We start from the raw sequence: 27,813 nt of genomic DNA on the forward strand, positions 1-27,813 counted from the left end.
TAAAAAGGGTATTTTCAGTTTCACACCACAAAAAAAGAGGGACAATTTTGTCTTTTAACTTAAAAAAGAAAACGTTACTTAACGTAGTTGTTTACAGAGGGGAGGCGAAAGTGATGCTAAAAAATGAGAGGGTGCATGTGTAATTGGTGTAAACCTTTGGGGTGTTTCTGTAATTATCTCATTTTTAAATTATTTAATTACTAATAAACTTAATTTATTAAAAATAAATTTTAAAAAATACATAGTCAAATTTAAAATTAACAAAAAAAATTAAAATAATAGATTTTTAAAAAATATAAGATAAAATATCTTAATTAAAAAATAAAAAATTAATGTCATGAATTTTAAAAAATAAGAAGTTAAAAATTATATTTTAATCAATAATTTTTCAAACATATATCATTTATGAGAGAAAAATTTAATTGATTAAGATCTTTAAACAATCACCTCATTGGTGGAAGGAGAATCACAAGCATATATATATATATATATATATATATAACTTCTCAAATGAAAGTAAACATAATTTTACTTGTTAGAAAGAGAAAATTGAAAATACACACAGAATTATTGTTAGCTACTATATATATTGGTAGGTCAAGTTTCTGCAATATGCAAAGATAAAATGACATGTATCAAGCTCTATATCATCGTAAGAAGTAAACTGCTAAGCTACATCATCTGTTTACAATTTACATATTACTACTTATTGTTGATGCGATCCAGTATCATTATTAACAGTGGATAACATGTACCTTCTCTATATGTATGCACGATACATCTCCACTTTTAGAACCTTTCCTATCATATGAATTATGAAGCATAACCCTCAGTCCTCAGAACAATATTTAAATGAAACATTTATAACCTTGGCTTACGTTACCAAACTTGAACTTTTTATATTTATTTATATTTTGAAGTGAACACCACATTGAGATTTTGAACCCTGAAAAACGACTTCTGGCCTTGCTATACTAGAACATCGTAACGAAACATTTTTTTTAGGAACACCCACCTGTAATTAGTTTCCCGTTGGATAATTCAGAATTATGTTAAAATATGAATTAATGTGATTTTAAATGTTCACAAATTTAAAAGTTAGATCTATTTTTTTTAAAAGGATGATTAGATCTAAAATTAATTATAAGATAAAATAGTTTTAAATAACTTTGACCTAAGCTATCTTACTTCAAAATTAATTTTAATCATGTTTATCTTTATATAATTAGTTTCGTTCAAAATAAATTCACAAACACTCTCCCATACATACACGCCCTATGTACAAGTGTCACAAAGATGAAAAATGCTTAGGGCGTTGAGTTTCCAATCGTTGAAAGTTTAATTGGTTAATTTGAATCACAAATCTCAACTGAAGATATTATTATTAAGCATTAATTACTAGTTACTAGTAGTATTAAACTATTAATATTGTTAAGTCCCTTTTGTTTGATTAGTAAGAGAGTGAGATAACACGTTATATTAAATTGCATTGGCCATCAAAGGACATGTGTCAAGCTGAAGCATAAAGACGAAGGAGCGAGTTTCAGTAGTGTCCAAACACACTCCAAGAACTTTTTCAAATCTAAGATTATTTAAACACATTTTCAATTCAATTCAAATATCTTGAGTAAGTAATATCTCCCACTCATTCACTTACTTTGACATTCACATTCAGAACACAAGCAGAATGCAGAGAGGCACGCCGGTGAGAAAGCCACACACCAACACCTCCGATCTCCTCACTTGGTCGGAAACTCCTCCGCCGGATTCCGCCGCCGCCGCCACCACTCGCTCTGGCCAGGTTACTGTTTAGACAAACACTCTTTCATTCATTTCTCTCCACTTTCTCTCTTCCTAACTCACACTGCATTCACATCGCAGCCTTCCGATAGAATCAGTAAGGTTCTCCACGGCGGCCAGCTCACCGACGAAGAAGCTCAGACGCTAGCCAAGAGGTACAATACAACTTTCATTTCTTACTTACTCTCTGTTAGATCAGATCTGCTAGTGCTTTTCTTTTCTCGATTTCTTCGATCTGATTCTACGCGTCTTTCTATTCTTGCATCGATCTGTTTTTTAATTTGTAATTTCGGTAGATTCGTTAGTTTCTTCTGCGTCTTCTGAAGGTGATGCTTATTTGCTTGAGAGCTATGTGATGTTTATTGTTCAGTATCTTCCACGGTTAATTTATTTAGTTAGTTTTTATTAGTGCTTGAGCTTGGAAATGTAATGCTTCTTTTGTGACTTAAGCCTGATTTATTGACTGTGTTAATCCTGTTAGTGGTTCCACTTTTCTGTTGTTAGCCTATGTTTATGCGTGATTAGGTGCGTTAATTGACCATTAATTAGGCTTTGTTCGTTTGGATAAATGTATTAAGCACATATAAAGAAAACAAAAAGGTAAGCTTAACAAAAAGAAAAGGTAAAATGTACTCAACTTTTCTTATAAACTAAAATCAACTTATGCAGCTTAGCTTTTGGAGAAGTTACATGAGAGAGTTTCTATAAAAGTTAAGTGTTTAAGTTGATTTTAGTTTATATGAAAAGTTTAATTCAATTTACCTTCTTATTTTCTTCTCCTGTAAATGTATATAATTAAGTTTATTCAAACAGGACCTTAATAGAAAGTGGCTATCTTATACACGTGCTGCAGTATGTATTTCTTCAGGACCTATTGTTTATTTAATCAGAGCTAGGGGATGTTGCGTTCGTACTAATTAATTTTTATTTAAAAAAAATAATTGTTGAATATATCCTTCCATTTGTCACTCTCAGCAAACCATGCTCAGGGTATAAAATGAAAGAAATGACTGGAAGTGGTATATTTGCTGCCAATGGGGAAGATTCTGCATCAGAAGCCAATTCTGCAAATTTGAATAACAGAACAAGCATACGCATGTGTCAGGTATACTTCAGATAATTTTATATGAGTATTTCAGAATGTGACTGTATGTATGAGTATTTCATAAAGGTCAAATCAAACTCCATTCTGACAACAATGTTCTTGTTTTCATTTGTTTTCCTCCCTGTGGTTGCATTGCATCTCAGCAAGCGATGAATGGAATTAGTCAGATATCATTCAGCACTGACGAAAGCATTTCTCCTAAAAAACCTACCTCAATACCTGAGGTAGCAAAGCAGCGTGAACTGAGTGGGACTATGCAAAGTGATTCGGACACAAAGAGTAAGAAGCAAATATCAAATGCCAAGACCAAGGAGCTCAGTGGAAATGACATATTTGGCCCTCCTCCTGAAATCGTGCCCCGTTCAGTGGCAGCTGCACGCACTTTGGAATCAAAGGAAAGTAAAGACATGGGAGAGCCTCTTCCCAGAAATCTGCGAACATCAGTGAAAGTTTCAAATGTAAGTGACTAAGTGTCTTCTAGGCATGAAATAATCATCATATATCATTTACTTGATGAATGGCTAAAGAATCGATTATTATTAGTAATAATAATCCCTTCTTATACAATGATTATCAATGTGGACTAAACTAAGCTTCTGTGCTACTTGTGGTCCTGTAACAACTTCAAGTCTACAAGTACAAGGTGATGAATCCTGAAATGCAAAATTCAAATGTTGATCAATTCTGACCTTTTCTTTTGACAAGAGAAAATTTATTTAAAGATATAACTCAAGGGATGTACTAATGATAATGATAATACAATTGCATCTCCTGAGGAATACCCTATTATCTGGATGGATTATTAAAATTTTACATCATTTTTTTTTCTTCTCCGAAATATAAGCCTGATTTGATGCTAAACAGCACATGCATCATTGAAAGAGGCCAGCAGTTTGTTTTATTGTTTTTAAAGTTTCCATAATAGTATTATTCTTTTTAAAATTTGTTTCCTGAAAAAAGTTTTTCTTTTTGCTTTTACCATAAAGTCAATAATGGCAAAATCTTTCGTGAAATAAGATTCCCGTTCGTTCCTTTTTATGCTTTTCCAACTTAGTTCATGTCCTTTTTGAGCTCGGCTTCCATTTTAACCTTGCTTTTTTCTTATATTTGTAGCCTGCAGGTGGTCAAAGTAACATCTTATTTGGTGAAGCATCCGTTGAGAAGACAGCAAAGAAGATACATAACCAGAAGTTCGCGGAGCTGACAGGCAATAATATTTTCCAAGGAGATGTTCCTCCAGGCTCAGCTGAGAAGCCTCTGAGCAGGGCTAAGCTCAGAGAAATGACTGGCAGTGACATATTTGCTGATGGAAAGACAGAAATCAAAGACCCTGTGCGAGGTGCCCGGAAACCCCCTGGTGGAGAGAGCAGCATTGCCTTGGTTTAAGTTATTTTTAATTTACAAAAAATACTAGCAATATATTCTCTAATATTTATTTTTTCTGACATACTTTCTATTGATAGAAATTCGCGTGAGTCTTGCTAAATATGTGACTCTCATCCACAAACAAGTGAAACTCACATGAATTTCAGTCAATGAAAGAAAGCAGATAAAAAAAGTATTAGAAAATGTGTTGTTAGCTTTCCTCTTTAACTTATCCCCTTTGACATAGGAATTCTATAAATTCGTCTGAACTTCCATGTTTTTCTGTAGAAGGGTCAGTGTGTTCGATTATCAGCATTGTAAGTTTCAACTTTCAATGAACGTGGCATAACCTTTACATTTGAATGATGAAACGCGGTTTTTGTGTTCATTTATGCCTATTCGTATTTCGTACCGCTGCTAAAAATGTTACGAAAACTACAATTATGTCATGTTTTGTTGAGTATTTAAGAAATACCATGTTTGATTCTGCTGTCCGACGTAGACTTGGGACTAGAACATTCTTCCATGGTGGAATTAGGTGATTATGTAATCTGATTACAAGTGGTACTTCTTGTCTACTACTAGTGCAAGCAGTGTGTTTCAAAGGACAATTTCTGAGTTTATTTTCTATGCATTTAATGTAAATATTTTACAGTCAACTAATTTAAAAAAATACTATAAATATGATTTTAAATAATTATTATAAGAATTAATATATATATATATATATTAATATATATATATATATATATATATATATATATATATATATATATATATATATATATATATATATATATATGAATGATAATTTGTTATTACTTATTAGATAGTAGTGTATAAAAATTTTATACTCTGAATATATTTTAATTTGTATATACTTGTGGCATGTAGATCATAACCTGGAAGTTGAGGGCTTCTTTTTCTTTCTTTCTTTACGGTCCAAAAAGTTGAGGACATAAAAAAGTGGTGGCTTGTCATTAGGGTAGCTAGTCATGTTTGATCGAGGTGGAGCCATTCGTGAACTCTTATCCTCTGCTGCGTTTGGAAGGATCCAAAGGATAAAGTATCTTCCTTAACGAATGATTATTTAAATCCTTAAAATATCTCGTGTTTATTTTTTAGGAAAAATATTAACGTTCATATTCTCCAATATAATGAAATAATAAAATTACTACATATTCCACAAGTTTTATTTATTCTATTAGAACAAAATTTATATCATATTTAAAACAAATTAAATTCGTTTAAGACCATAAAGTCTGAATGTTTGATGGAGATACGTAAAATTTTAACACTTAAGAAAGTTTGATATATTTCCTAAATTTATTTTCAAAAATAAGAATGTTTTCAGAAATTAAATTCCAAGAATATGTAAAAAAAATTAATTTAATTGTTAAAACATTGAATCCAACCACGCGTGCGTAGATATCTTTAGGAAAAAAGATTGACAGAAATCAGGGTGAATAGTTAAAAGAAAACGGGTACAAAACAAAATCTCCTAGTCTATGATTCTAAACAAATTAACTTTGTCTTTTTTTTTTTTTATTCTGGACAAATAATATTTTTAAAAGATTATATTCATCCAGGATCAAAATTAAACTCTTAAAATTCAATATCCGCGAAAGGTAAAAAATAGTAAAAATACCAAAAACAAAAGGTTAATATTAAAAATTAAACACATATGTTACTATCATTTTCAAATTATTTAATTAAACACATATTTAACATGAAAGTAACAGCTGATTAGTCATGGCGGCGTGATCACCAAGTCAAGCTGTTTGTCCTTGGGGGTCAGCATCTGCATCTGCATAGTTGGGTGACTCAGGAATCTGAAAGCTGCAACCCACCAACAAAGAACACCACCACTAAGTTGTTATCTTGTTCTCAAATGTGCCGTAGAAACAAGGACAAATAAATCCCATGTTTCTGAAGTTACCAAAGTAGAAATGGGAAAAAGGCAATCTTTGCGCAACAAAGCCACCCATCTCGTATCTGTCCTTCTCAACCCCATCTCCGATTCCGACACTCTCAATCCCAAAACCTCCAAACACCCCCAACCGACACCAACACCTGCACCTCCTTCTGTAAGTTCTTTGGGGGATTCGACCCGCGACCTCTCTCCCCTTTCCCTTCTCTCTTTACCGCTGGACCAACCTTATGTCTTCCTTCTCTCATTCTTAACACATGTTGTCTTGTCTTTCAGAAATTTATAATTTATATATTTATTTAATTTTAATTCTCATCCTTAGCTCGTACGAGGTTCATGTCTACTTTTGTTAATATGTTTGATTTACCCTTTTTCTCTTTCCGTTTTTGAAGTTTTTTTTTTTTTTTGAGACATTTTGGCTTCAAAGTAAAGTTTAGGTGACTGTTTAATATTTTTCCGTGCAATTTTGTTGTTGTCTCAGGGAGAAGTAGGTGTAGGTGGATCAGAGACAAATGATGAAGAGGGTAACCGTGGTTTAGTTGATGGGCCTGATACTTCATCCTTCACTGCGTTCCTCTATTCCTTATTGTCTTCCTCTGACACTGGAGATAATGCAAACTCCTCACGGGTGCTGAGTGATGATAATAAAGCTGCAGCACCTGATCACAACCCTTTACCAGACTCATCAACATTGAAGGAAAATGGTGGGAGGAAGAGTTTGATTTCTAGAAGCAAGCAATCGCTTGGTAAGGCCATTCGCAAAATCGGTGGATTTCGCCATCAGGATCGCTGGGATAATCTTGAAATGAAATTGGATGATGGGAATGGTTCTAAGGTTTCTGGTGCTGTTGAGATGAGGAGAATTGAGCCTGTGACTGTGCCTTTGGTTGATCTTCCAGAAATTTCTGAACCTTCAGTTCTCCTTTCAGATAGTATAAGGAATGTTGTCTATGTTTCTCTCCCGCCACTTATTCATGGAAGGAAATGGCTGTTGTTATACAGGTATCTCTATGGATGATGATTCATTGGCAGAAATGAGATTTCGTTCATTCTTTTCTGAAGTTCTTAGTCTTGCTATGGAGGGATAATTTTATCATTATTTTTTTTTATCAGCAGATAATTTTATCATTATCATTATCATTATTATTATTATAAGCATATTATACATGTTTTGCAGCACTTGGAGGCATGGTATATCACTTTCTACTCTTTACCGGAGAAGCATGCTTTGGCCTGGATTGAGTTTGCTGGTACAGCTTAAATTATCCTTTAGCTGGTATTAATTTTATTTTTATGCATGCATCTATCTATGTCTGATCTACATTGGGAAATAAAAAGGAAGGTCAAATGCTAAATGGTGCTTGAATATTATGTAAATAGTAGTAGTTTTGATGCTGTAATTAACAGTAGCATGCAGTGGTTTTATGGTGTCTCTATGTTGACCCAGCTTGTTTGTTTACTAGTTAAACAAGTTTAAGCTGGAAAATTGTACAACCTCATCATGGTAATGCCCATGCTATATCATGGATTGGCACTACTTTTTCCAATCTTGGATTAGTTCTCATTGCTAGATATTCCATTCTAGGTTGTCGGAGATAAAAAAGGAGCAGTATTTGGCTGTTTAGTTGAAGCACCTCTCAGATCATCCAGCAAGAAAAAATACCAGGTCATGCCAAAAGACATTTATTCTATGTTTCCATAGATTGTTTGATAGACTGATACTGTTCCTGCAATTGGCTGCTTGTTATTTTATGTTGTTGACAATAGATTTTGTACAGGGAACAAACAATACGTTTGTTTTCACAAATATCTCTGGTCATCCTGTTATATATCGTCCAACAGGTATCTACATTTAATCTATTATTTCTGTTTGAACATGTTGCACTTTGTTCTTCTTTTGCTGTTATAATCATACTGAGTTTTGCTAGCTATCAAAATCAGAGATTATTTGTTCTTCTTAGATTTTTCCATCTGTAGGGAATGTAAAGAGAATTTGTTTGAAGTTGATTTATTGTGATGAATGGTGATAACAGGTTAATAACATAAGGTTTCCCTTCGGTTCAGTGCACATTTTAAAAAATATGCCAAAACTAATAAAGTATAATACTATTTTTGTAGCATAATCTGGCTATATATACCACCCCGACCCCCACCCCTTATTTTATTTTTTAAATTAAAAGGTTAAATTTCTGGATAATCATGAGATCACATGACATCTAACGAATGGAATTTCATCTTTTAACCATATAGAATCAATTCCCTTTGAGGAATTTTCTGGCATGTTTAACAGTTGCCCTAGTAGAATATTGGAAATTGAACGAAGAAATTGTTACAATGGAGTAATTCTGTTTGTGTGGGATTTAGCACCAGCATGAGGCTTTAGTTGAGTTTTGAAATGCAAAAGAAAAGTGATACTAAAGCAGTCTATACATAGCTAAAGTTACCCGAATATAATGTGAGTCACATCTTAGCATTTGATCCACACAATTACATAGAATGAATATATCTGACTTGGTGTGGAATTCCAAATACTGCTTCCCTTGACTTGCTTAACCACAATATTTGCAGGAGTAAACCGCTTTTTCACACTTTGCAACACTGACTACATAGCAATTGGTGGAGGAGGTCATTTTGCGCTTTATTTGGATGGTGATCTGTAAGGACACTCTACTTTCATGATGCTATTTTTTTTTTTAATTTTAAGAATGTTAGAATTATGAATCTATACCTTACGACTATATATAGATGGTCAAGATTAAAAGTTAGTAGTCATCTATGAACTCTTAAAAAAAAAAAATTTATTCTTGATTATTGATCTAATGATCTATATTTATCATTCTTAGTTCTCATAATAATTAAGAGTTCTTATATGGTATACTGTTTATATTTATAGTCTTGCTTCCATCAATAATATCATCAGCTTGAGTTTTGATTATGGTTTTGGTTTTTAACCCCTTCTGCATTTGTGACATCTACTGGAAGATTGAATGGTTCAAGTTCAGTCTCGGAAACGTATGGGAATCCATGCCTTGCAAATTCTCAAGACTTTGAAGTGAAGGAAGTAGAGGTGCACACAAAGTTTCTCTCCCTCCCTTTTTGCACACCCCTTTTGAAATATGCTTTGTATATGCCTTAGAACAAGTTAATTGATCTGTGTCATTCATGCAGTTATGGGGCTTTGTATATGCTTCAAAATATGAGGAAGTACTTGCAATGAGCAAAACAGAAGCACCTGGGATCTGCCGATTCTGAATATTTACCTGATGTGTGAATCAAATGGCTTGCAGTTGGCATTTCATTGAATGGTCACTTTTCCTCTGGCCTCTAGTGAAGTTCATATGACAACAATATAATGGAGAGATTTTATGTATCCAATTATGTTCTGACTAAGCAACTAACATATATGTAAATATTTACCAAGCCTGTATATATTGGAGTACCTACACATATATAAATAGTTTCTTTTTTTTTGCCAATTTTGTTCAGAATAAAAGGTGGAGCAAATTTATATATACATTTGTATTCTTAAAGCAGATGATGAAAGAACGAGAAATAACCCTATGACCTTACGCCCCGACAATTTTACAGGTACAGCAAAGGAAAGATGTTTTTTTACCAGTTACAGCAAGCATGAAATATAATTTGACTCTGCTGTATTATTTTAGAATTTTAAACAGTTCAATACTTTAAAAAATTCTTAAATAAGTCAAATACGGATAATGGTCATGAGTTTTATAAATGATAATAAAAAATTATTTTATATTATCAACACATAAGCTTTAGGTTATTTTAAGAATTTAATGGTTAGATGATGATATAAAATTATCATTGTATAACTTTTTTTTGTCACCATAATATTGATGTAAAATATTTGTCAATTTTGTTAATGTTTAGACGATTAATTTGTCAAAGAACTTAAATGATCATATTTAGTGAAAATTTTCTTTTAAATCACTTTTTTTTATTCACATAGGATTCAAATTTGTGACTTTATTTAAAAAAATCAAATTTAATACAATTTGGGTCAATGCCTTGATCGTATTCATTAGTATTGATTAAGAATAAGGAAAGATGGGTTAAATTTTTTTTAATTGACATAATCTCTAATCTATTTGAAAGTTTTCGATTGGGACCCTACATTTTTCAAAATTCTAATGGAAATGTGATCAACTAATAAAATTTAATGACTTAATAACAAAATTTTAAATATAGATATTTATTTAAAATAATCCAAACAGTTCAAGACCTACATATTATTTTAACCTGTAAATAAAAACAACTCCACTTTTCATTAGTTTCATCTACTTGAAATTTAAATCCCCACTTGACAGTTTGTTGCACACATTCTTTTTTTTTCTTGACAATGTATTATGGGCCCTTAAAGGGGTCCATTTTTGGTTGTATCCACTGCACCATCATATGCAGCTGCATGAACACCAAGCGCTGCACGACCAGAAGGATCAAGATTTTTGGACCATGATGCATCCCATTCCACAGCTTTTGCAGTACTGCATGCCACACTAGGACCTCCAGGCACTGTTGCCTTTGCTGAATTCTGTCAAAATGGTTCAACATAATCAGAAGGAGGTTTGGAAGGACTTTAATTTGTAAACAAGTCAATCCATTTGTTTGCACATTACAAGGCTACTCTATCTTTAGGTTCATCATGGTCAAGGTTCTAATGCACACATGACATGAAAACATATAATTGTTGACTTTAAATATAGGCATGCAATGCACTTGCAGTGTCAATTTTTTTACAATTATATGACCTCCAAGGTAACTATTATAAAAGTCAACAAAATTAGCATATATAATAATATATGATTGGATGACTAAGTGCAAATATTATTTATTCATTGTTTTTTAAAATATAAAAAAAACTATACAATCCACCTTTGGAAAGAACTTCTCAAAAATTGTCCTGTAGAGGTATCCTTCTTTTGTAGTAGGAGTGTTTTCAGGGTAAATAAAATTGGCAGCCATCATCGTTGCATCTGTGACCTGGCCATTTTATCAAGAGAAAAATTAAAAAACAAAACAAAACAAAATGCAGTTAATTAGAAATTATGGCATTGCATTAAAAAAAATAAAAAATCAACGTCACAAGTTAAAACCTACTTGTTTGTTAGCGTGATCCTTCAAGCCATCAATCCAGCTGTAACCAACCCCATCACTGAACTGTTCCTTCTGCCTGTACAATATGTGCTGAAAAAACAGAGAACAAGAATTAGATCAGAAATCCTTCAAGACACAAAAATAAGCATGATGCAGTGGTTGATACAAACCTTCGGTAAATATGGATTCTTATCATCATCAAATGCATTGCGTAACACCCACTTCTCTATCCTTCCAAGATCAGGCCTTATCTGTGCAATTTGTCATAAATTTCATAAATTGATTAAAAATGAAGTCAACGGGATTAACTAAAAAAAAAAGCAGTAAAATCAATTTACATAATAAAAACTTAGAATTGTCCATAGACTTGTTTAATTGGATAAGCACCGGATCTATACCATTTTCCACTCCGGATCTATACTCATGGCTACGTTGATAAATTCTTTATCCAAGAATGGTACACGTGCCTCTACACCCCATGCTGCAGTTGATTTATTGGCTCTCAGGCAGTCATAAAGATGAAGAGCTTTAATCTGTCAAATCATCAAAGCCATAAAAAAAAACTTGAATAAACAAGCAAGGCACAAAAGGAATGAAGAGATAAGGAGAGAATATAACAATTTAAGCACATGAAACTTTGCAAAATAAATTAAATCAAACAGAACTACATAACAATTATTGCATTACTTTTTGACATGTTTCTTCATGAAGCTCTTTCTTGTTAGGTGCCTTGTGAAAGTACAGGTAACCTCCAAATATTTCATCTGAACCTTCTCCAGAAAGAACCATTTTCACTCCCAAGGCTTTAATTTTTCTGGACATAAGAAACATTGGCGTACTTGCTCTGATAGTCGTTACATCATATGTTTCAATATGGTAAATGACTTCTTCAAGTGCATCTATACCTTCCTAATACAGCAAAACAAAAGATTACTTCTGAGTGGCAGTAAAAAACTCATTAGAAAAAAACAAAATGAAGAGACAATGAGAGATGATCACCTGAACTGTGAAATAAAGTTCATGGTGACGAGTACCAAGATAATCTGCTACCTCTTTTGCAGCTTTCAAGTCAGGAGAACCCTGAATGGTGGAAATGTCAGATCTTGAAGCAGATAAAAGCTAATATACTAGCTTCCTTGCGTCGAAGAAGGATAACACAACTCAATTCTGACCTTTAAACCAATGCAGAAAGTATGCAACTGTGATCCCCATTGTCGAGCAGTTTCAGATTCAGCCAAATAACGATTGACCACAGAAGCAACAAGTGATGAGTCCAATCCTCCAGACAAAAGAACTCCAAAAGGTACATCAGTCATCAGTCTCTTAACTACAGCCTGCATGATATCACAGTGAAACCAAGCAACGCAACGCGTTAAAAAAGATGTTGTGATAATCAACCATGCCATCAGTTAGTATTTGACTCTGTTATTACACCAAAGGAAGTCTCCGAAAATAAAAGGACCATTCTCCAATTATGAGCTATGGTTGTCCTCACATCAGTAGCAATGTAGCATATCAACTAATTTAGTGCATGCAAGCCATACATCTTCTACAACATATACTTGGACGTCAGATTCAATATATAGTGATGATGCAGAGGTTGTTAAGTATACTTTCCTCAAAAGGACCCTAAGTTTTATTTCGGGGTGCATTTTGGTCTTTTAACCCCTGGTTACAGCATGCATTTTTCCTAAAATTAGTGTCAAGTGACTTCTGCTAGAGCTGTTACCGAAGGAAATTTAATGGTTTTAGTTTCGTGCAAATAAGATAAGTATAATAGGCATAGATAAGACCATTCAAAATTCCACATAGAGCTGCTGAAAGTCTGAATCATTTTTCAAGCAATTGCAGCAGAACTGAATTTTCAGAAGTGAGAAGAATCAGCTCTGGGTGGTGAAAGTAGAAAAATAACACAATAGTAGCTTACCCTCTCAAAGGTCTCACGCAAAAGGATTGGATCATAGGGAGTTGATGGAATATCCTCTGAAAACCACGGTGGATTGTACCACCTTCTTAATCCTCCTGCAAATATAGCAAATTTTTTTAACAGTGTAAAAGTGTTACAATATCTGAAATGCAAAAGAAAAAAAAAGCAAGGGAATTACAAGAGTCATAAACAGAGAATATAATAAATGATATTTTTGATACCCTGTTTGCTGGAATATATATGCCCTGGAGGAAAAGCAATGAATCTCTCACAATCATCACTCAGAGCTTTCATTTCAGATGCAAACCATGTTGATCCTGCAAATAAACCAGCCTTCCATAGATAACATATCGGATCCGTTCATGTGATTAAAAATAGAAAAGAACAACATTACCAAGTTACAGAAAATAAGAATTTATATCCAAGTAAATAAGCCAATATAAATTTTCGATCAAAAAATTATTCAAGTTCAGAATTAAAAAGACGAGTGTGTATGTGAGGGTGAGAAAGAGATGCTTCATCCATTTACTTGCCATGGAAAAACTAGAATATGTTCCAAAGTGTAAGAAGAACCGGAGGATATAATGAAGTCATATTAATGGTTACTTAAATACGCAATGGAGAATTTAGCCATAACTTATGAAATTAGCACAATGGGTTCAATTTTTAGTACTTCCCTTGAGCTAAGAAAACCAAGTGCTGTGAAAATGAGGGTAAACAACATCAAATTTCTTGATAGTGTTATTTATACTATAAAAACACGACTATACATAAACCTGTATAAAAAAAATGTAATGAGTTGAAACTCAGATTTCTGTAGGAGTTCTTACAAAAGCTGAGTGTTCAGTTGTTGAAGATTTGGAGCCACTGGGATGGCACACAAATATCTCATTTTAATGAAAATTACAGTTAAGCATATCCACATCCACTATGTACAAACTCATGCCTCTCTTGGATTTACTTAGATTGAAAAATAGCTAGCTCTATTTGAGAGGCTGAGACACCATTCAGATTGAAGTGAAAATGTGAAATATTATAACAGCCAGAAGGTATAGCCACATACCATCATGACCCCAACCCAAGTATAGAGGGGTAATGCCAATAGCGTCACGAGCAGCAATAAAACTTTTATCGCGGGTATCAAGAAGAATAAAGGCAAACATCCCATCCAGCATATTAACAAATTCTTCTCCATATTCTTCATACTGGCATGATAAATTACAATAATTTTTTTTAATAATTTATGGGAAAACAGTAAATTGATTACCAAATCTAGCTGATTCTCAAACACTTACAAGATGGGCAATCACTTCACAATCACTACCAGTTCGAAATTGATGGGAACTCAGTTTCTGTCTCAATTGCTTGTGATTGTATATCTCCCCATTTACCTAATAATGGCACAGTTTCAACAAGGAAACATCTGGTATGAAGATAACCAAATATCTAGAAACTAGTTCAGCATATATATCATGAAAATTAAAGTGTGAAAACAACAATAACAGATATCCAAAAATTAAAAAGACCGCATAGCACATACAAATGCCTTTTGATGTCTGCATTCTCATCGATGTTCAGCAATGCAAGCGCCAGGCTTTTGGTCTAATACTTCATAAATATCATATTTGGCTAGGTTGTCAGCATGGTTTTAAATAGTGTTCCGTCGCAATGTCAAGGTATTTTGTCTCACCACAACACAACCGCAACCGCGGACGAAATTTAAAACCATGGTTGTCGTCAGGCTAAGTAATAGACCAAACTAGAGATTATAAGCATGTAAATTAGCATTCATGCAAGTGCATCCACTTTAACCCTTTCCAGAAGAGAAAAAAAAAAAAACAATGCATTTTTTAATGAAATGAATATTCCCAAAACAAATGCACATGTATAATTATTTTATAGTGGAACAAAGATACGTACAGTGACAACAATAGTCTTATCTTCGTTGTACAAAGGTTGGTCCCCTGAAGTAGGGTCAACAATAGCAAGGCGTTGATGAGCTAGGTAACAATCCTCATAGCAATCTATGCCACTCCAATCAGGACCTCTATGCCGCAACCTACATTTTTCGACTCCATCACAACCACACACAATTCAGAAAAAAAAAAAAAAAAACTAACTAAATTAATCCTTCAAAAGCAGCAACATATAATTTACTAAACCAAGAAAACAAGTAAAATGGTGGGGAAAAAAAGGGTTTTTTTTTTTTTTGCTGCATAAAGTGAAAGCACAAATGATGAGTAACAGAAATATATATAAAAAAAAAATGGTGAAGCCATGCAGAGAGATAAAGAAATTAGAAATGTGTGTGACCTGCGAGACAATTCGATGATGCGAGCGCGCTTGGCCTGAGAGTTGTCGACGCAACCCAACACTGCGAGGATTCCGCACATGGCGGCTGAAAATAAAAACTGGAACACAAAAGGGAAGACACACAACACAACAGAGGGTAAAGTGTGATAGGTTTCAGTATTTATTTTATTTACTCACGTGTATCAGTGAATGACCTTTTTTTTTTCTTTTTTAATATTATTTATTAATTTTTATTATTATTATTATTTCTCGTACGTTGTCAGAAGATTCTCTCATATTTTTATTTTTTATTTTTCAGCATTTCTTTAAGCATTTTTTTCCCTTTTATAAGTGATGAAGGAAAGAATCTTCTACCAGGGTTCTTGTCAGCACCAGATTCCACTCCGGATTCCTTTTAGGTTGTCCCTTGCTCTTTAGTCCCAGTCAAAATTTGTGAGCTGAAGAGAGGGGCTAATACCTGGGATGGAAGGTAATTATTCCATTAATAAAACAATAAATTAACATTAGAGATATAATTTTTAAATGGTATGATTAATATAACAGATATCATTAATAAAATGCTAGTAGTTTTAAAATAACACCATTTGCATCGTGGGTCCACAGCGGCTAAGTGGGTGACATACACATAGATCTCAATCTCCAAGTCACAAACAGAGCAAAAACTGTTACATGACAGTTGGAGAGGGTGTAGTCAATGCCATCCTTCATTCGTTAATTTGGGTGATTAAGCAGAATTTATTCAATGCCATTATTGAGTCCGATTGCAAATTGATTATCGATCAAATTCTCAACAATGAGCGAGATTTGTAAGAGTGGTGTGGATTGATTCTTAATCAAATAAGAGATATCATCATATTGCACACATTTTACTAGAAATTCAATCTATTTTATACCGATAATATCTTCAATGTAATTCCTCATTGAATTCACAATTTGGAATCTGGTTTTGTTCTTATATAAATAAATAAAAAAACAATATAAGGTAGATAAAACCTAGGCTATGTACGATAAATTGTTTCAATTAATTTTAAATTTTTTTATTAGTTGAAAAACTTGTATATTATTTGATAAATAATTTTTTTATTGACTTTTATCGTAAGAAAAAAAATGTCATTCTATTATATTTATGTTATTGTTTTAATATTTTTTAAATAATTTTATATTAGACAATTTATTTTAATTATTACCCTAATTAACATAATAAAAATATAATGTCAATAAGTGTAAAAATCATGTTCAATTTGTAAAAAAAAAAAAAAAAGTGTAAAAGCTATAACTGATGGTTTCTAAAAAGATGTACATATAAATGTTGTTATTCAATTTGGCATAAGAGGAACGATAAGGTTCGGGACAACAAATGACACCTTATTTTGTTGTCACTCAACAAGGTGATATGTTTTATCAAGATTTATCTTGTGCAGATTCCCACGCAACCATAGAATCGTGATCAATGGTTGCCTCCTCCAACGGTAGCTTTTCAAGTGCAATATAAATGCTTCCTTTTTTGAGATGAAAAACTGAACTGGGATCAGTGTATCAGGGATAGTTCGGGAGCGTTCATCAGGGCTAAGGCAGATTGAAATCAGCCTTGCCTTACAGTGCTGGAAGATGAAGCGTGGGCATTGTGGTCAGCTTTAAAGTTTGCAGCTGATGTATGCATGCTTCATGAACAATACCTACTTAATACTTTGAATCTGACTGTGAAGTCCTCGTTGAGCAATCAAACTTTTCATTTAGGTTTTGTTAGAAAACAAGTCAATGTTGTTGCTCATAACTTAGCTAAGGTGACAACATCTCATACTTGTCTTCATTGTTATCATAGTATTGTCTTTTGTACGGCTGAATTGATTTTTTCAAAATCTTATTAATGTAAAAAAAAATTAGTATATATATATATATATATATATATATATATAAGAAAGACGTACATATCATACAAATAAATGAATTGATTTCATGCATTTTAAATGTGTGTATAAACATACACTTAACCTCATTCAATATGCTATCAAAAAGTAAAGAAAACATTAAATAAAAAAAGATACACCAGTGAATTTTGGGATTAGTGCATTAGTATTATTTAAGGTTAGTTTTTTCTTTCTTCTTAATAAAAACAAGAGGTTTGTTTTGTTTTATTTATTTTTTCAAAAGAAAAGAAAGTTGTTACTTCCTGCACTCTTTTCAAAATGCTTTGTTTACCTTTTGGATTCTGGTAGCCAAAATCATGTTGTGAGAGGATGGAAAGCAGATTGGGAAGAAGGATGGTGCAGTTGGCGAACCTCCCCATAAAGCTTTTGATGCCCAACACCTTCACCAACATCCAAGAAATCGCCCTTCAGTGACGAAGATCGAGATTAAGCGCGTCCTTGAATCCCTCTACAGCTTCGACGTTGAAAAGGTCCGAACCCTCAATATGGAGGGCAAGAAGAAGAAGCGTGGCGGCTTGTTGATCGAAAACCCGATTACAAGAAGGCTTACGTCACCCTCATGAAATAATTATGCCTAGAATTTGCAACTTGATTCAGTGAATTGCACCTTTGCTTATTTCGGTCACCAACTTTGATTTTGTAAAGGCATTTGAATTTGAGTGTGTGAAATTCAGTTATGGTTTCACTTGAGAAAAACATGCTAAACAGCTTCTGGCGATCCAGTATGCAGCTTCGTATATTTGAGACTGTGACAAGGAATATATCATTTCCCGGCTCTACACGTTGAAGGAACAGGTATTTAAACTTATGATACACATCCATCATGGTCTTAACCAACAAGCTCAATGCCTTGATTTGTAGCTTCAGTGGCTTTAGGTATTTAAACTTTGATGGCTATTCGCATGTTTGATTCTTCATTGATTTTATGAGATGCGCATCAAAATTCACAACAGAAGAGAAGCTGCTTCCGCATTAAAAAAAAACTGACGTGATTTTATTGGACATGCATACTTAATGTAATATAACTATAGTCTAAGATTATTTAATTATGTAATTATAGACTATTATATTAGTATATATTTGTTTAATTTTTATAATAATTATCTTAAAAATTATATTAATGATGATTTGATGACATCTAGTTTCTAAGAAAGGGTTAAAACATGATTATCAGCCAGTTCAACCAGCAATGGTGGGTTGTCTGGTCAGTTTGACCCCCAAAAACTGGTTGCTAATTGAATTGGAAGAATCGACCATGAACTACTAAAACCGCTAAAAATTGGGGGTTAGAAGGGTTCAACTGGTTCAGCCGAATCTATAATTTTTTTTTAACAAAAATTGGTAAAAGGACATTGTTTTAGCTCTTTTTTTTTCCTTTACTTTCCCCTCAACCACGCACATATCAGTGGTTACTTGTTATATCAATTACTTTTAGTTGTATTTGCTTTTTTTGAGAGACTTGTAGTTACTAATGAATTTTATTTGTATCTGTTGAACTTAAATATTTTGACATATTAGATTTGTTTTTATATATAACTTATTTTTGTTATGTTATGATTTTATGACACTTTTAAGTGAAATTTTATTTTTAAATTATAAACTTGTGTCTATGATGTTATTTTTTGTTTAATATTGTTTAATATATTATATTAAAAAAACTATTGAATCGGTTGAATCTTTAAAAAGAAAGAAATAAAAAGTAATAACAAAGGACCCTTTTACCCTTTTCTAAAATGTGTTAAACTTAAAACAATGAATGAGAAGAAAATAGGGGTAAATTGTAAGAAGGTAGGGGCGAAAATGGTGATATACAAAGAATGGATTGTAGTAGTCGTGGTGGTTGGCGCTTTCTGATGCCCGTGTATAAAAGGCATTGTACTTTGAAATTGCAATTGGTGTACATTTCCTCTCCCTCTCCATTTTTTGTTGCTCCCTCAAAGTTTGAGAGATTCAGGTTCAGATCTGATCAACAAAAATGGCGACTGTGTCCCTCTCGCCAAATACAAGCTCGTTTTCTTAGGCGATCAATCGGTCGGCAAAACCAGCATCATCACTCGCTTCATGTATGACAAATTCGACACTAACTATCAGGTCTTTATTTTACCGATCTCCTTTTTCTTTTTCTTTTTTATTTTTAATCATTCGAAGATTTCGTTGAACGATTATCAATTTCAATTTGACTAACTCCATTTCAATCATGCTCTTATGGTTTTGGTTTTGGTTTTGATTTTGTCCGTTGATCAATTATTTCATCTCATGACGCCATTAGATGAAGCGTTTTCGTTATACGTTAGATATGTTTCGTTTCGTGTGATTTTACTTTAGGTAGATCAACCTGAGCCAGAACTAGAGAGTTGTTTGGCCATTTTTGTGATTGTTCTGTTGTGAATTGAGAATAAAGGTGGAAAGTTCATGTTATAGATTGGTGATTTGTTGTATTTTGTTTCGTTTGGGAAATAAACACCGTCTGCGATGATCTTTGCTGTGATTTTTTCAGATGTGTTTATTGCGAATGATCAGCTCTTAATTAGGAGGATCAGAGGAGATAGGTATCATAGTTTGCATTGCAATGATCTCTCAGAGATACTTTTTCTATACCATCAGGTTTGAATTAGTGAAGTGTGTAGGAAGAAGAGTTTGTATTAGTGATTGTGAAATTATTTTCAGGGTTTGAACTATTATAACTTTTTTTAGAATAATTGAATAGAGTTTTTTGGTAATTATATTTTTTGAAAATTCGGTCATCTTGTGATGATACTTTTTTGTATTTGTAGTCAATGGTTATCAACTTATCATACAAAGTAACTTAACATGAAAAATTATCTTCTTCGTAAATTTGTTTTGCATTTGAATCTTTACGATCTCCCTTCCCCCTTTTCCTGCTAGGGTCTTGACAAATTTCTAGATCATCAAAATTTCAGGCTACTATTGGTATTGACTTCTTGTCAAAAACAATGTACCTTGAAGATCGAACAGTTCGTTTGCAGCTTTGGTAGGCCATATTCCTCTTCAACTCATACCACAAGATCTATTTATATTTGTTTTTTTGTATTTTAAAAGTTATATTAGATTTCACATTGTTATGTAGGCAATTTTTTTTACCGTTCTTTGTATGTTAAAAGTGTGTCGTATTTTAACTTCACAGGGATACTGCAGGGCAAGAAAGGTTTAGAAGTCTCATTCCAAGCTACATAAGAGATTCTTCTGTTGCAGTTATTGTATATGATGTAGCCAGTGAGTGTAGTGGTTTTTCATTTTTTCTAAATGTCAGTTTCATTATCTAATTAGCTGTGTTCTTTCTGAATCTTCCGAGATTTTCTCATGTCATAATTCTTCCGAGTTATTTGTTAGTTATACTCAGAGAAAAGATTTTGTAGCATATGAATGCATTCTTAGATTGGTATCTGTACTCTGTCTGACCGTGTGTATTTTCTCTCATGCACTCTATGTTTTATGTTTGCTTGTGGAACAAGACGTACTTAGTGCTAAATTTTATTTTAAACTATGAAACATACAATATGCAGACCGGCAATCATTTTTGAACACTAACAAGTGGATTGAGGAGGTGCGTACAGAACGAGGCAGTGATGTTATTATTGTATTGGTTGGGAATAAAACTGATCTTGTTGAAAAAAGGTGAGCAATGAGTTTGTAAATCTGGTCAATGAAAATCCTTTACTTAAAGGTTATATTATTAGTAAAATAACAAGTTTGCTAACTGGATATCTTCATCAAGTACTTTTTTATATATAGAATTTGTTTTCTATCTATTGTCAGAAGGGACTTTCCATATTGTTTGCAATTATTCTTGTTTTGTTTTTGCAAAATTTTGGCATAAAAAATAATTGATAATTGCTCAAGTTCTATTTGGATACTATGACGATTGGAAAACGTGCCTCCTTTTGTTGCTAATGACTGAATTGGTTAATTAAATAAGGAAAAAAATCATGTGATCGTTGTACAAATTTTACCTTTTAATCTTACACTTAAAAATCATCCATTTTAATTCTTGTACAAGCACTTTTAGATTTCTTTTATTCACTCTATTGTTAAACCTTTTAGTCATTGTCATTTTGTAACGGCAGGAATCAAAAGGGATATAAAAATGTTTGTACAATAACTAAAAGTGATTATTTTTAAGTGTAGGGATTCTTAAATAGTTTTGTTAGAAGTGGTTGGTTATATCAATAATCATTTTGTCAATAAATTGATTATATGGCACTCAAAATTCAGACTGACTTGCTAAAATTATTGTACATTGAAGTTGTTATCCTAAAATACATATTATATATACTTAAATAAATAAAAAATATAGGGCATTGAGGTTTCCAGTTAGTTTGCACATCATATTTGTATTTTAACTATTGGGGTGTTACTATTTAAAGTTCCGTTACAACTTCTAATGTCATTTTGATACTTAAACAGACAGGTTTCTATAGAGGAAGGAGATGCCAAGTCCCGTGAGAGTGGAATCATGTTCATAGAAACCAGTGCAAAAGCAGGCTTCAATATTAAGGTGAAATTAACGAGTCTCCTGGTCACCTCATGTATTTTTCATTTATATCAGGACATGTGATAGGTCAAATTCTAATAGGCTGTTGTTTCAGAAAAAATAAAAGGCAGTTAGTAGGGGTATAATTTATGTATGAGACAGACACATATTTTAAAATGTGGCAATTATTGTTTTATATTAATTAATAGACAGTTATTTTCTAAATGTGGTAGTTATTGTTTAGTATTAGGAGAAATAGGCAGTTATTTTCTACATGTGGAGGCAATTATTGTTTAGTATTAGGAGAAACAGACAATTATTTTCTACACTTGGCAGTTATTTGCGGAATATAGTCTTATAGATATAGGAAAATATAGTAGTTGGGGAGATGTGTGTTTCATTGTTTATGCGGTGTTGAAGGAGGAAACTCCTTGTTAGGGTAGTAGCCTATGTTAGCAATTCTTCAATTCAAATTCTGGTTAATTCCAGAATTGTTATAAATGAAATTCTGTTCATTCGTTATGCAATCTCAAGTCTAACAGGCAGGAATTTCAAATTATTGATCATTCATCTCTTACAAGTTTATCTTTCATATTTTTTGCATTTGTATAAGTTTATCATGTTCGTGTTATGTCTTATGTGAATCCAAAACTGCAGCCTTTATTTCGCAAGATTGCTGCAGCCTTGCCAGGGATGGAAACACTTTCTTCTACAAAACAGGAAGACATGGTTGATGTAAATTTAAAACCCACCGTGAATTCATCCCAGACAGAGCAGCAAGGAGGAGGTTGTTCTTGCTAAAGAAAGGCTATTCATAACGAGCCAATATAAGTCTGTTCACTAAGCACAGTCATGAAAGATGCAGCTGAGGCAGACATGCTTTCATACAAATGCTCGACAGTGTTTAGTTGGGGGAGAGGGGTTTCCACTTTGCAGTAATGGTTTTTTACGTAAGATAAAATTGATAGTCATTTGTTTCATTTTATTTACTATAGAGCTAGACCCTTTATGTAAGAATGCACTTGCAGGTTATATAGTTGTATAAAAATTGTATACCGGATCTGGATGACGTGAAGGAGGCATCACCGTTTTTTAACTTACTAGATGTTAAGATAAAGGATTTAAACTGGAGCTTTGTTGGAAGCATTTTCAGACAATGATGTCATACTTGATTGCAGAAACTCGACCTGTCAAAACTGCTTATATAACAAATGTAGATCTAGATCTGTTCAATTCAGACAAAGTTCTAGAATTTTTTGAACTATAAACATAGATACAATTGTATTAGACAGAATCTTGGTTTCACACAATGAGATCAGTTATTCTGTCTTTCTGGCTTCAATAATTGACTCTGAAGGATGACAAAAATAATATCACAACCACTCCACAACGTTCATTCCCTCCTGCATCTTCACTCCATCTAATTGTCTTTGTCCGGTACATTTCCAGTTAATGGTCTTAATTCGGCTCTCTCGGCTTAATCATTAGATTGAACTGATATATGATTTTGGCAGATAATTTTATAAGCATAGGGAGTTTTAAGACAAATGCGACTGTATTTTGTGCCAAATAACATTTCCTAGATTCTATCTTCAACACCACAAGGAGCTCTATTACAATTCAAGGGGCAAGCTTAAATTAAACAAACAGAGAAGCTTGGAAATCTAAAAACAGGAGGTGTCAGATTTTGGAACTTCAAATAAGAGCAAACCCATCAGCCCTCTGCCTGACTCTCAATGTCAGATATATCAATACCAATGTTCCGAAACTTGACCTGCAGGGTAATTGATCAATTTAGTGAATGGTTAAATATCAAATGAATGAGAAAAGCCCCAACTAAAAAACAAAATTCCAAAGATAGACAACAGAGAAAATCAGTATCAGTTGGTAATTATTTCAGAAAAAGCATAAGATCTCTAGTTGGAGCTCAGCAAATGTTTTACAGAAGTACATTGAATACAAATAACGAATTGCTGTATTAGACAGGGAAGCCAGTTATACACCTTCTATAGTTGCCTTAAAGGTATCCTGTCCTTAGATAAATGAGTACGTACATTACTTTCCATATTATAGGCATTTTTATATGACAAATCAAAGCCTGGAAGGATGGAAAACACAGATACTCAAGACTCAACTGAGTAGACCAGTCGCTCTGAAGTCATGCATAAACATAACACCTAAAACTTGATGTTTGACTCCTGTCTCCCCTAATGTTTAGCATGGGCAATAGGAGTGCTTTAAAGCTTTATGGAGGCAGAGAGGCTTTGTGCTAGTGGTTAATTACAGGGTGAGTATTGTCAATGATGGCTCAAGATGGCTTTGTCAAAAAGGAATTTATAGAGAGGGATGTAATCATCAAGAAACGATTTATAAATTTACCCAAGTTAATAACATCCTAGTGCTAGTAACATTGACTAGGAATGATTTTGTGAGCTTTTTCCTATGTTCAGATATCTAAAGTATTAAGCAGATTCAAAATAAGAACAGATATACTATTTAACAAATTTTAGTACATGAACTTAATTTTGTCATCATATATTAAAATTATCATTGAATTAATCTATCTTAGCATATAGTTGTGTTTTATTTTATTAAAGTGTGTACCAGGCTGCATTATTTTTTTTCTTAAACATTTTCTTCTAAAATAAATATTTTAGTTAGCGCTAAGCTCACAGGTCTAGTTAATGCAATCCTTTAATTAAATGATAATAAAGACTGAAAGACACATATTTAAGATTTTGATAAATCCATCCGGCCATATGGACAGCAGTGATTCTAAATGTCAAGTTTTATTGTTCAATATACTAGAACTTACAAAATTGAAAACAGAAGAGCAACTTTTCTGGAATCAAATGAGGCAGCACGTTTATATCTTCTCCATCTGTTACTTGGTAAATCATGTAGCTTCTCAGAGACTGCTTTATCTGTTCAAGTACAAAATCTGAAAGTTAATGCATCTAGATCACCAACCTACTCAATTGTAGAACACAAAATTGTAACAGTGAGAGTCCAGCTACAAGGGAGTAATTGGTAGTTTGAACATGGCAAAATGGGTGTAAGATAAAAGATAAGGAAATATCAAATTATATAGTACAGCAGATTATGAAGGCTTCTTGAAGTAATTAACCATGGCAAGCAAAAGAATAACGATGGACAATTTGAAATTTGAGTGATACCTCCTTGTTTCAAACTTATCTAATTCATAACTAGGGTATTTCAGTTGTTTGTTCAATTGCATAAGGCAATGCAAGACAAAACCCACTTATATTTTACTGCTTTGCTTTTGAGATGTGACAAGCAAACCTGGAATCTTGTAGTTGATTTACAGGATAAGTCAGAATGATTAAATTGGCTAAAAACATGTTTCAACTTTCAATTGTGTTTAGATTTTTGAATGAAAGAGAGTAGCAGGTTCTCTGTTCCTTGTTACATGAGAGGATATAACTATTTATCCAAATGTTACATGCATATATTTCTCTTGTCAAGCCATCTGTTTGTATTTCATTGGACAATACTTCCTTCAGCTCAAAACTAATCTGATTGCTCTCAGAAAACCATTATCTCCCTAGCATCTAATCATATCCAGTAAAAGAAAAATGCATAAGTTATCTGAATTGAAAATATGAAGGTTCCCAAGAACAGCAGACATACCTCTCGGATTGCCCACATTTACCAGACTCTGCATAAGTTTTCCCCCTTTGAAACTTGATTCTCTCCATAGTACACTCTGCAATATTGTAAAATATCAATCCTCATATCATAACACACACACACACACACACAAAGATGTGTGAGTTTATAAGGGTACCTTATCCGCAGTTAATTAAAGCCATTAGTTATTTGATATCTTAAAAAAACAAATGTCAAGATGAGTTTATAAGGCTTACTGTTGGTGAGTTCCCAGTTTTAAAACTTTCAACTGCCTCTTCATAGGATTCAGGTGAAACTGAGTTTCCATTGACACTAGGGATATCAACTATGCACTGGGAATACACATCCTCATTCTTCATTTGAAAATCAATGCAGTTTTGACAATTTATGTGAGCATCTAAGCACATTGTGTTTTTAACTTGATTAGGAACCTCTAAGATGCTCAAGAAAGCTAGTGGTGAAGCACAATTTGCATTTTCATTTTCCTCAGGCAACACTGAAATACTATAAACATCTTGAGCCTGCAAGAAATGGAAGGGCATTAGTTTTTAAAACACATTTTGAGTTATTCCCAAAGAACCACTTATGGCATAAAAGCAGTCAAGTGGTTCAAAATTCAAATAAGAAATGCCAGTAATAGTGTAATATATTGAAAGAAATATTTGATTTGAGTTTATATCTATCCCTTTGGTCCTTCTTTTTACAGTTAGAGAAAGGGAGCTTCAGTGACTTGCATTTCCCATTTGATCCAAAATAACAAGTTGACTAAAATGCCAAAAGCAAATGGAAAGTAATTAAGCCAAATGTTCCAAAATAACAAGGTGACATCTCTGCCCCCCTCTACATTGAAATGCCAAATGTCACAAATTGATTCGGTTTCTAAGCAACAGCATGCCAAGAAACTAAGTCAACTTCCATAGGTTGTTTTCCCCAATCTCCAATCTCACCAAACACATACTTAAAGAAGATAAACCCCATTATAGACTCATTGCCATACCAGTTACCATCATTCAGCCACAAAAGGTTCCCTAAATTAAGAAATTAATTGAAAAATCCATAAAAACAGTAGATCACTACATGAGAAAAAAAAAAAAAACCAACATGTGAACTGTGCAACCCAGCTGGAAGTGAAGTCTCTTCAAACAGAATCGGCGGAATCTCTGAAGAGGAGACAAAAAACAGTGTAAAGAGCCATAAAAACTAAAGGCATTTCTACAACATACAACATTATTAAGTGATCTAATTTAGTACAATTACCTAAAGGAAACTGTCGGTTAAGGTCATCACTACTTGGTTTATTATGCAACTTCAAACCGACAGCTACGTTTCCACTCCCGTCCACAAACTCCCGAATTTGATGTTCTTTCTGCAACCAAACCACAAGTAAATTTGAAGAACAAAACAAAACAACTGAATCTCAATTAAGAACGCATTAAACAATGTGACTCTTCGGTTAATTGTTGTAGAGCGAGAACTTTGAACCTAACGCGATCTGAACAAAAATAGAGCTCAATCTATGCATCATAAGTAAGACTCCTCACAAACCACAAACCACAAATAACAAATCAACTTGAATTCCAAACTGTAAAGTAATTAATGCAAGCTAGAACCGAAATCGTGTGGTTTCACTTTCTCACATGACTCTCGTTGAGACTTTTTCAACCTTTCTTTTTCCATCAAAGCTGGAAAGTAGTTCCACAGTTCGCACAAACGTTGATTTCATCAACTTGTTAGTTAGTAAGTAGCAGCAAAACAAAGCAAGTTGGAAAAAAACACGACACGAGTTGAGATTCCGATTCGGTTAAACGACATGTCGGAAAAAGTACTAAAAAATGAACTCCGAATGCAAAATGCAGCTTAGAATTAATTAGAGACATAATTGAGAGCGAGAATGAGGTGTAAGGAAGAAGATTAAGAATGTTACCTGGAAGGAGGAGTCGACAGCCATTAATAATGGCTTGGTTTTCGAAGATGTTTTCGATTCTTCTAAGGAAAAGGAAAAAAGAAAGAGGAAAGAGAATGCGACAGAGATTGGCGTAGAATTTGAACGTTACATGGTTATATTATCAGAGGAGCTGAGGAGGAAGGTCTCAATTTCGTAGCAAGCAACTATACATCACATGGCATAGTACCCTATTTGCCATAAAGACTCTTGAATACGACGTCGACCATCACGACAAACAC

The 27,813-nt window shown here is 33.2% G+C and overlaps 5 protein-coding genes across 9 annotated transcripts; 3 read left to right on the top strand and 2 right to left on the bottom strand.

The window, feature by feature from the left end:
• Positions 1–1,453: 1,453 nt before the first annotated feature.
• Positions 1,454–4,658, top strand: LOC100789861 (uncharacterized). The gene is made up of 5 exons (XM_003538572.5): positions 1,454–1,801; positions 1,882–1,955; positions 2,776–2,905; positions 3,049–3,363; positions 4,019–4,658. The coding sequence occupies exons 1-5, from the start codon at positions 1,688–1,690 to the stop codon at positions 4,289–4,291; spliced, it is 906 nt and encodes a 301-aa protein (XP_003538620.1). The 5' UTR covers positions 1,454–1,687; the 3' UTR covers positions 4,292–4,658.
• A 1,348-nt stretch (positions 4,659–6,006) lies between these two features.
• Positions 6,007–9,676, top strand: LOC100789336 (TLD domain-containing protein 2). Its single transcript, XM_003538571.5, has 8 exons — positions 6,007–6,357; positions 6,682–7,202; positions 7,378–7,450; positions 7,786–7,866; positions 7,979–8,042; positions 8,769–8,856; positions 9,183–9,267; positions 9,369–9,676. The coding sequence occupies exons 1-8, from the start codon at positions 6,220–6,222 to the stop codon at positions 9,450–9,452; spliced, it is 1,134 nt and encodes a 377-aa protein (XP_003538619.1). The 5' UTR covers positions 6,007–6,219; the 3' UTR covers positions 9,453–9,676.
• Positions 9,677–10,400: 724 nt separating this feature from the next.
• Positions 10,401–15,719, bottom strand: LOC100788806 (asparagine synthetase [glutamine-hydrolyzing] 3). The gene is made up of 14 exons (XM_003538570.5): positions 15,559–15,719; positions 15,166–15,304; positions 14,541–14,636; positions 14,309–14,450; positions 13,467–13,562; positions 13,246–13,340; positions 12,491–12,652; positions 12,318–12,398; positions 12,006–12,227; positions 11,717–11,851; positions 11,489–11,569; positions 11,322–11,408; positions 11,097–11,204; positions 10,401–10,755 (listed from the first exon to the last, which is right to left on the bottom strand). Exons 1-14 carry the CDS (start codon positions 15,636–15,638, stop codon positions 10,579–10,581), a joined length of 1,701 nt encoding a protein of 566 aa, XP_003538618.1. The 5' UTR covers positions 15,639–15,719; the 3' UTR covers positions 10,401–10,578.
• Positions 15,720–19,261: 3,542 nt separating this feature from the next.
• Positions 19,262–23,371, top strand: LOC100809676 (ras-related protein RABH1e). Of its 5 annotated transcripts, none has more exons than XM_014764253.2 (7): positions 19,266–19,577; positions 19,984–20,090; positions 20,408–20,478; positions 20,632–20,720; positions 21,011–21,122; positions 21,912–22,002; positions 22,636–23,371. In XM_014764253.2, exons 3-7 carry the CDS (start codon positions 20,441–20,443, stop codon positions 22,777–22,779), a joined length of 474 nt encoding a protein of 157 aa, XP_014619739.1. In that variant the 5' UTR covers positions 19,266–19,577; positions 19,984–20,090; positions 20,408–20,440; the 3' UTR covers positions 22,780–23,371. The 5 variants fall into 5 exon arrangements, with proteins under 5 accessions (XP_006591505.1, XP_014619738.1, XP_014619739.1 ...); XM_006591443.3 differs by having other exon boundaries at positions 19,267–19,577; positions 20,373–20,478; XM_006591445.3 differs by having other exon boundaries at positions 19,267–19,577; positions 19,984–20,035; positions 20,373–20,478.
• LOC100788279 (uncharacterized) lies at positions 23,168–27,747 on the bottom strand. The gene is made up of 7 exons (NM_001252999.2): positions 27,554–27,747; positions 26,887–26,995; positions 26,731–26,789; positions 25,866–26,150; positions 25,630–25,705; positions 24,794–24,902; positions 23,168–23,752 (listed from the first exon to the last, which is right to left on the bottom strand). Exons 1-7 carry the CDS (start codon positions 27,575–27,577, stop codon positions 23,674–23,676), a joined length of 741 nt encoding a protein of 246 aa, NP_001239928.1. The 5' UTR covers positions 27,578–27,747; the 3' UTR covers positions 23,168–23,673.
• Between the last annotated feature and the right edge of the window lie 66 nt (positions 27,748–27,813).

The sequence above is a fragment of the Glycine max genome, chromosome 11 (genome assembly GCF_000004515.6).
Source record: "Glycine max cultivar Williams 82 chromosome 11, Glycine_max_v4.0, whole genome shotgun sequence".
NCBI classification, from domain to species: domain Eukaryota; kingdom Viridiplantae; phylum Streptophyta; class Magnoliopsida; order Fabales; family Fabaceae; genus Glycine; species Glycine max.